Source organism: Hippocampus comes, unplaced genomic scaffold, assembly GCF_001891065.2.
Source record: "Hippocampus comes isolate QL1 unplaced genomic scaffold, H_comes_QL1_v1.1 scaffold59, whole genome shotgun sequence".
In the NCBI taxonomy this organism is placed as follows: Eukaryota; Metazoa; Chordata; class Actinopteri; order Syngnathiformes; family Syngnathidae; genus Hippocampus; species Hippocampus comes.
In genome coordinates this window covers 769,587-779,305 of record NW_017805406.1, presented here as the reverse complement: position 1 = coordinate 779,305, position 9,719 = coordinate 769,587, and the positions used below count along the sequence as shown (strand labels likewise).

At 44.3% G+C, this 9,719-nt stretch overlaps 2 protein-coding genes across 2 annotated transcripts in view; one reads left to right on the top strand and one right to left on the bottom strand.

Annotated features, from left to right (window-relative positions):
• LOC109518005 (GDNF family receptor alpha-4-like) overlaps positions 1–4,171 on the bottom strand; it is a 22,410-nt gene extending 18,239 nt beyond the window's left edge. The window contains exon 1 of the mRNA XM_019873588.1: positions 3,311–4,171. Coding sequence (XP_019729147.1) covers positions 3,311–3,413 — 103 coding nt within the window. The 5' untranslated portion in view covers positions 3,414–4,171. The remainder of the gene's footprint in view (positions 1–3,310) is intronic.
• Positions 4,172–6,835: 2,664 nt separating this feature from the next.
• si:dkey-251i10.1 (ADP/ATP translocase 2) lies at positions 6,836–9,469 on the top strand. The gene is made up of 4 exons (XM_019873555.1): positions 6,836–7,059; positions 7,875–8,361; positions 8,441–8,581; positions 8,663–9,469. Exons 1-4 carry the CDS (start codon positions 6,949–6,951, stop codon positions 8,818–8,820), a joined length of 897 nt encoding a protein of 298 aa, XP_019729114.1. The 5' UTR covers positions 6,836–6,948; the 3' UTR covers positions 8,821–9,469.
• The last annotated feature ends 250 nt before the right edge of the window (positions 9,470–9,719 follow it).

Genomic DNA, 9,719 nt, shown 5'->3' with positions numbered 1-9,719 from the left:
CCCCCCGACCCCACCCCAGCCCCTGATCATTCGTGTGCTCCCCCTATAGCTGTGCCATCCATTCCAGTGGGATCATCTGAAAAATATAATAACGATGATTCCGAGGGTGTGTCGCAGTTTTTCGCTGCTCTGCTGGGGGAAAAAAAAAAATCACTCTTAGCATACCGCATGGACTAATTGCTCAGGATATTCTTTTGAAGAACAAAATGTCTTTGCTAACTTTGTGGCAAGTGAGGTAAAATAATCACATTTGCCCCGCTTTAGCAGTGGCGGTTCAATTAAATAACTCCGTCATCCACAAAGCTGCGTTTGGCAATTTACTTTTCTCGATACAAGCATTATAATCCAAATGATCTTTTTATGACATCGGATGCTTGAAATGATGAGCCATCCTTTTATTTTCTCTCATCTTGGTGATGTCCAGTGGGCGTGTTGCCAGTTCAATCTTTGTGTGCAGTCGGCCAAAACACAACCGAGTTGCAGGCCCCGCGTTTCGGAAAGAGACAAGAAGAGCACAACGAGAACAGTGGGCGGCCTTGTCGCGACGCTCAAGAAGTCGCGTGTTAAACACTCACTCATAAAAACGACTTGAGCGGCGTATGGAACTTGACGCGACGAAACGCGCTCGGGGAAATTCAGGGCGGCGGCGTCAATGAAGAACTAAAACAGTCGCATTCCATTTCGCACCTCCGGTCACGTGACTAAATCCACGAGGGCTTTGCAGCGCAGGGGTCAAAGTCGACTGGCTTCCTATCGATTTGCCCGACACTCGCATCTTTTCGAACGTATCTTTCCGTGACGACTTAAAAAGAAAACAATTCATGCAAACGGTACCCAATTTCGAGTGCGTACAATGTGTGCTTTCCCTACTGCGTAGAATCGAGGCTTGCCGCAACGGGGGAAAGTGGAACGGTGTTTCCAGAGGGCAGAAAAGCAAAGGCTGCATCTGCTGCGCACCGACAGGTGCGATCCTCCTCCTCCTCCTCCTCCTCCTTCGATCTTGAACAGACACTTTAATGACGACTTTGGCGAGCTTTCGCCCGCGGCTCTGTGGCTTGTCAGCGGTGACAGACATTTTGGGAAAGACTCCCTCTAAAGCGCCACGCCGCCTTTGTTAAGGTGACAGAGTTGTGCACGGCCAAATGTATTCCAATCTAAAAATAACATTGCATGAAATGTGATTTCACCGCTCCATCTCTTCGACTGTTTTTCTCTAATACCTGTGAAGGAATATTTCAAATCAGATGATTTCTTTTTAAAAGTAGGCATGAAAGTCTATCGCTGACAATTTGCATTTGGGCTGGAAGGGATCACAGTCGAAACGCTGCTTGAAAGAGCCTTTGAACACAATAATGATGTGGCATTTTGACCGTTGACTCATATATTTAAAAAATAAATAAATAAAATGCATTGGCCATAAGGCTAATCTGAATTGCTTTGGAATTTTGGCAAAGACTCCCCACCCCCTCCAAAAAAAAAAAAAAAAAAAAACGCAGTATGTCCACCACGTGTTTCTGCAAATGACACTCAGAATGGTAGAAAATTGTCAAGTTCAAACATAATATCAGTTCAATTTCCTATTTGCTTACCTTGATGACACCCAGGATGAAGGTTCTAGAAAAAAAAAAAAAAAGCTGCCTACGCTATAAAGCAGGAGCGGGCTTTCCGAAATAATCTTATTAGCGGCCTGACACGACATTATCCGCAAAGCGATTCAATTGTCCCTCCTGTCCGTCAAATTGTATCTGATCATCTGGTCAATAAAGTCACATTATGAGATGGAGATGTGGACATTAAGATGGTATGTGGATGCGCAGCCTGAGGACAACACACACACATACACACACACACAACCTCATCAAATTAATGAGTCTGATCGCCTTGAGCAATGAAGATGATCCATAAAGCAATTTTTTTTCTTGTATGAAAATTGCAAATCAACAGGCATGTATGCTCCACTGCAGGGCTGCTTTTCAGCCACAATTTTACCGACTTGATGATTCGAATCCGTATTTTTCCCATCGATGGCGCAACAGAAGAAAAATCATCCAAATTTACTTCATGTCGCAACTAGAAATTGCAGTCACTTTTTTTTTTCATGACATTTCATCCCGGAGTATTTGTCCAGTTTAATCAAGCCAAGTGCCCCGATTGATGACGTGTCATAAAGCGGTCTCTTATTTTACTGCCATTAAGTGGCGAATCCTGCAATTTCTGACATCATATGAAATCCTCTCGGCAATCACCATCTAATGCACACGTTCTGTATCCATGTCCTGATTTACACGTGTGCTAATGGGAAGTAAAAAACCTCCTCTTAAAGGGGAACACCAGATAAGTGAGATGTCTCCATGATGTGGGAGAGACCAATCAATATGTGCTGCATGGCCACCATCCCTCCACCCTGTCATTCCCTTTTGGAACAGGTCCAAAGAAAAGAAGAAAGAAGTGGACCCATGATGTCATCCACATGTAAACTCTGCTACCACGGATATTAATTGCAAATGGGCTTCATGGGAGCATTTTGTCAGCCGAAAGGTTCCACTCCAACCTGGACGGCTGCGGAAGTGCATATATTAGGTGGAATACAGATAAATAGCTATCAGGCTAGATGTGATTAAATAGCCTTCATTTTTCTTGACCAATTGTGTTAGCATGTGTGAGACAGTCAATTTTTACTCTTGACAAATGCTTCCCTTTTCCCTTTACGCCCCCCAACCCCCACCCTCTCACCCCCCCACGCTGTTCCTTTAAAAGCATTTTTCACCAACCGCATTCACATGATGCATTTACAAAAATGCAGATAGCAGCAGTTCTTAATTACTCTCTCGTCATAAAAGCACTCACGGTGTACACGGTTGCAATTTTGGCATTAACTCTACGGTAGCCACATTTCCTAATTCTTTTCAAATGATTTTTTTTTAACACTTTGCCAGATCCAAAATAGATATTGCGGGCATTAACTCTACGGTAGCCACATTTCCTAATTCTCTTCAAATGATTTTTTTTGACACTTTGCCAGATCCAAAACAGATATTGCATAATGTGCTTTGTGAACAAATATAGATAGATAGATGGATGTCACTTTCACAAACACAACTTCATGAATGGATTTAATGAACAGGGAAGCGGTGTTCTCGTCCCTGTTTTTTTAAATTAACATATCCATTCATTACTTCACTCATAGTTGCAATCACGTGCATATACTGTGTTTTCCTAATTCCTTTCGAATAACATACCGCACACTGCATGGGAAGCAAACATTTCCCCGAAATGTGATTATTTTTCAAATGTATCTAAAGGTGCTTACCGTGGGAGAAAACCTGAAGCAGGAGTCCGATGAACATCATCCTGTGCGCCGACATGGGATACTTTTGAAGAGGAAGACTGTCAAGCGTCTGCTGCTTCCACATGCGAGCCTCCCGTCCTGTGAAGATGACGATGACGACGCGTCCCGTACGCGCACTCGCTTGATCGGACGGCCAGGTAAGAGATGCACAAAAGTTGACCAACAGCAACACCGCGAGCGCGACCGAGCGAGTAGCGACGTAGCGTGCGCGCTACTGGTGGCGGCGCGCAAGTTCTCGCGATCTTTGCTGCTCCATCCGCGTCTCTTACGTCCACGCTTTGATTGATGGAAATGTCCAAAAGAGGTCCCTGTGCTCCGCTCGCAAGTTCTCATATGTGTGGCTCCACAGTTGTCCGCTCGCCGAAGTGGGACGAGGCAAAGCTCGCGTCTCCTGTTATTATAGGGGTCACGTGATTGGCCCCTGGAAAAGGAGGAATAATCCCAAGAGTTGCCGCGAATGTTTCCCGGGGGGGAACAGCTGTGCGTGCGGACATGGCAAGATGGACAGCTGGGGATGCTCAATGTCAGCGAAGTGGAGAGTAGATCTGAAAGACATATTTACCTTCTGGTTTTACAATTATACAACTAGAAATGCTTGGGTTGAAGACAGGCTTAGTGAGTCACAATATAATATAATATGGAATCAATCGCTGAAAAACTAACCTACTCGCTGATTTTGCGCTCAGGTTAAAGCCGTGTCTGATTCAAGTATTGCTTTGGTGTCATCTCGCGCCAAGGAACTATGTTGAAGTTGGTTGAGGAGTTAGCTGCCATTCGAGCCTTTTCCATAGCTGCCGCATCCCTCTGACACACCATCAAAGCATCTTTTAATATTTAAATTCGATTTTATTTCACATTTACAGTATCTTCTTATTCAGATGAGGGTTTTTTTTTCTTTTGCAAGCAGGCTGCTAAGAATAAAAATGTACGGTAAATGCTTTGGGGAGGAAAAAAAAGTGTATTGATTCACCGCCATTGATGGCCATCGAAGTCACCGATTGATTATTTTAACTGGGCTGGCAGTGAATGAGTTAATTTTCATTTTCTTTTTTGTCCCAGTCTGCCATTTATGAAAGTACAATGAGTGTCGTAGCGCCGCCTAGTGGTGAAGCTCCTTAATCGTAACGTCTTCATCTTTTAACCAACAATTTGAGGAAGGACATACACGAACTCACATAATAACATCAAAATGTTGGAGTTGTACCAAAGGTTCTGCACAAAGATAAAACAAATCATTGAATTATGTGCACCCTCATTATTTGGTACTAAGTAACTAGGTTTTAGAAATACGGTCTTAGTCTTGTCATGGTCTTAAAGAGATGTTCGTCTCTTTATAAACAACTCTGGTGGGTGATATTAAATGTTAAACGTGAATGAAACCTGTTCCCGGTCCTGCCTGCGTCGCTGCGAGACCATTGCGGACCCTGCAGACTGCGGTGCTTTCATATCAGCCCTTAGCAGGATTGGGACTGTGAAATCTTCACTTTTCCAACTGCTGCAGCTAGCCTGTGGGTTGGTGTGCTTTTTGTCATCACCGAATGACACGCGAAGAGAATTGCGCAGCGCTGTAAATATTGACTTATTTTTCATTTTGCTCACCAAAGAAGACAATGATTGTGCAGCCTGTTGGAATGGCATCATAGTTTATCAAAGGCTGAGCCCAATAAACACTCCTAACAGATTTAGATGGCGGATCCCATTGCAGCAGAAATGCAGTTTAACATATGTCACATGTGGTTAAAAGAAAACAAAAGCCTGCATATTTCTTCATTGCGCGATCTGTCGTATTTCTCTGGTCTGGAATCACTTGTCATTGAAAAACAAGAGTAATTGTAGATTAGCGTGTGACTTCACGGTGATTACTTTTGAACGTAGAGACATTTGAACGCCCCGTGCATATCTTGTTGAACTGGATAGTTGAGTGGCAGCGGGTAAAAAAAAGAAAAATTATAAAAAAAAAATACTAAATTAAAAAAAAACACGTCTCCACCTAAATGAAAATTTATGTCACGCCATTATGACATCTCGCGTCCACTTTTGTTCGCACAAAACCACACTTATTTAATACGCTGCATTCAAATGGCTAATCTCCTTGAGACTAGTGCGATTCTATGATATCGCAGCACTGCCCTCAGGTGGCCAATGTTTTGCATTACACCAGGGGACTGCAGGATTCAGAATATATGTGGCCTCCCGACTCGTGACGATAATTTTTGGAGCTCATGTCATTCAACCTATGGAAAGACGGGGGGGCGGGGGGGGGGGTAATTATTACGTCGTGGTCATGAAGTACTCAATTGTGTCAATAAATATCTTAATTTGTAACCAGTAGATTTCTAACTACAATTCGAATATCAGTAGTCAATCGTAGGGTGAGGAACCCTATTCGGTCCAAAGAAACTGACTGTACAGGCACGTCAGGAGTCGATCACATGGAGCCCCTTTTGAACATAAGTAGAATTGTACAGTGCATGCATCATTTGAACATTTTGTTGATGTTACAAGCCTACATTCATAAATATGTTCGAATGTTTTGTCATTTCACAAAAAAAATGTATACTGCGTCATTTGTACAGTGTTGTTGGGATTCTGATAATTTCGTACCACTGTCTGTTTCTAAAAAATGACACGCTTGAAAACATAATGTCCCTGACTTGCTTTCCAGCGTGTGTGCAGACATGACAGTAGCGTGGTACTCAAGAACACTGTGAAGGTGACACCTCTCTGACATTCAGTAACCTAATGCTGTCAAATGTCGTAAGCAAACACACGACACTTACAGTAACAACTTTACTGATAACTGGATTACTGAACTGTGTAGACTCGCTGGATAGAAAATGGATTTCAACTAAAACTAGACTGTAAATTTCCCCAGTGTGGGACAAATAAAGGATATCTTAATCTTAAATGGCCATATTAAAAAAAGCATGGCACATGCGTATAACAAATGACCATTTAAAAAAAAGCATGCAACAAAAAGCATGCCTGTGTTAATAAATGAGACAATGTATTGTACAGCAGGGGAACCGTATCTGGTCTATTGACGAATAGTAGAAAATAGATGCGAACATAGATGCTAACTTGAGCATCGCGTTGTATGTTGATGGAGCCACCATGTTGGATGTGGAAAAGTGGAGCGTCTCATCTCTCGTTCCTGCTTGTAGGGGGTACCATTGCGTTTGTAAATTTTAGTTAGAGAAGGGTATTTTATCTATTTATTTCGTTCCTTTTGGGATAACATTAGTATTTTAATTGTTGTTTTTTTTTTTTTGTTTCGTGAGCAGCACTTTGTAACGACTAAAATGCCACATCCAGTATGGCAAACGCGCTGACGTACGGCACCAACGATTCATTAGCTCAATGAGGCATCTGGTTTAATCGTCTCCAGGAGACATCCAGTGTAGGAGGACGTACGTCTGAAGTATTGTGTGTGACGTCACGTGCACTTCTCGCGTCGTATCGCGAGTTATCGCCTGGATAAATCCGCAACGCGGCTTTCCAATCGGCCATTTCGTCGGTGCAGGCCACAGCCGTAAAGGGCAACGGGGGAAATCCGCATTATACTGGTTATCTGAAAGGCACATCAAGAACATCGCACCATGAGTGAGGCAGCAATCTCTTTCGCCAAGGACTTTTTGGCTGGTGGCATCTCCGCCGCCATCTCCAAAACAGCCGTCGCACCCATCGAGAGAGTCAAACTTCTCCTTCAGGTAAAAAACGTCTTCCGGAAAAAAAGCAGTTTTGTGACGCTCGCTCGTTAGCTTCCTAGCTTGTGCCAATTTGCTAAATGCGGCAGAGAGCGTTTTTCGCTAATATAGGGTTGACAACCCGGACTTTGTCTCGAGTAAAGCACTTTCCCGTCGGTGTGGTGTGTTTTAAGTGCCTGGATGGCGAGAGTTGCGGTTAAAGGATGTAAGGTCATCACGGGATTGGGAATGACCTACACGAGCCGGCTGCTAATGCTAGCCTCCCTCCGCGTTAACCTTAGCCGGTGTTGCTAACAAAGGACAAACACTCTCAAGCGGCATCGGGACACCATGTACGAACGTCCATATAACGAAATGACTCATTAAACTCACGATATTTGGTTGACCCTCGCGTTGGTGGGACATTTGTGCATTTTATAGTCTATTGTATTTCAACCGACAGCCTACCGTAAGCTAACGTGGAAGGCGTCTTGTGGGATGTCTTATAGTTCTCTGTCTGTTACTCTTACGACCGGGTGGACAAGTTTTACCTCATTTTATTTACCCATTTTTGTTTTCTCGAGCCACTATCAAACATTTTCGCTCATTAGTGTATATTGAGCCTCATACAGTTTACCCTTATCTGCACTTTAAATTCCAGCCGCATGCCGCCTTAATTTGCCATCGAGCTGATAGCGGCGAGTCATTATTTGAAAAGTGTTAAACATTGCGATTTAATGGGTACCAAGGTCACAACCTTGTCGTGTCACGTTCTTCTTGCTTAATTGGCTTTACTCTTACATAACTGATTTCTTTTTTTCCCTCCATCCTCATTCCAGGTGCAACATGCCAGCAAGCAGATCACAGCAGATAAGCAGTATAAGGGAATAGTCGACTGTGTCGTCCGTATCCCCAAGGAGCAGGGCTTCCTCTCCTTTTGGAGAGGTAACCTTGCCAATGTCATCAGGTATTTCCCCACCCAGGCCCTCAACTTCGCCTTCAAGGACAAGTACAAGAAGATCTTTCTGGATGGCGTGGACAAGCGCGCTCAGTTCTGGAGGTACTTTGCCGGCAACCTGGCGTCGGGCGGTGCCGCCGGAGCCACTTCCCTGTGCTTCGTGTACCCCCTCGACTTCGCCCGTACCCGTCTGGCCGCAGACGTCGGAAAGGCCGGCGCCGAGAGGGAGTTCAATGGTCTGGGCGACTGCCTGGTCAAGATCTTTAGGTCCGACGGCCTGCGGGGCTTGTATCAGGGTTTCAACGTGTCCGTGCAGGGGATCATCATCTACAGGGCTGCATACTTTGGCATCTACGACACTGCTAAGGGTAGGCACTACTTTGTCACCCCTCCCCCCCCCTTTTTTTTTTTTTAAAGCTCCGTGATTTACGTGTGTGTTATTTACAGGTATGTTGCCTGACCCCAAGAACACTCACATCCTGGTGAGCTGGATGATCGCCCAGTCTGTGACGGCTGTCGCCGGCCTGACCTCCTACCCCTTCGACACTGTCCGTAGACGTATGATGATGCAGTCTGGACGCAAAGGAGGTGAGCCAATGAAGATTCAGTGTGTTTTAAAGTTGATCCCACGTGGCCCGACTTAACGTTTCCTTCTCGTGTCTCCCTCAGCCGACATCATGTACAGTGGCACCATCGACTGCTGGCGTAAGATCGCCCGCGACGAGGGCGGCAAGGCCTTCTTCAAAGGCGCGTGGTCCAACGTGCTGCGAGGCATGGGTGGCGCTTTTGTGCTGGTGTTGTACGATGAGCTGAAGAAGGTCCTCTAAAAAAATGTCACCTTGTCACCTCACTGTCCAATTTGGCTAAATGTAATAACTTTCCATTTCTTATGGACTCAGCATTCTGCCTTATTTATGGGAACAAAACTAGTGTCCTCTCCACTTAGTTATGGGTAATGGCTGTGCGTTGTGCATCTTGATTTTAAACGTTCCACACCACCCTCTTTACCAGTGTCATTCCTTCAACAAGTATGATACCTCCTGTTGTTCACTAGGTTTGTGTGGTCCCAAATTGAATAAATCCATTCTGGGGAACAAACTACAAATATGGATGTCCACTCTCTTCCTCCACCGTCATAGCATGAGTGCACTGGATCATGAAAAAGTGGATTACACACAACTGCTATATTTACTTGCGCTTATCTTCTCCTGAGCCTCCCCGTATGTGGTCACTGCTAGGCTTACCGCTAGGTAGAGTAGAGCCTTGTAAGTATTTGCTTGTCAGTTTTTAAACGGTTCAACAAAACAATGGTTGCTGGCAGGCAGGATTTAAGCTAGCTTTTTTTGTTTTGGCGGAAAGCTCAGATATGTTCAGCAATGCCCTTTGGGTAAACCGTTGGTACCACCAGTAAATGATTCACCTTATTTGACAATTCAATGGTTTATTGGAACATTAAAGTCATGTTTCTCATACAAATCTGTGTATTTTCTTTGGCGTGACATGGACAGCTTTAACTAGATGTAGAAACTACACTGACAGATCAATGTGACGCCCTATAGATTTGAGGAAGAGAAGCTTGGTTTTTTTTTGTTTTTTTTTTGAGGGCGGTGGTGATGCAAAATGAAGCAGCAAGCAACGTTCGTAAAACATTTCCGAGAATGCGGAAGTTTAAATGTTTTTAAATGTTGCTGTTTCGGGAGTGTGACTGTAGAGGGCGACAAAGGAT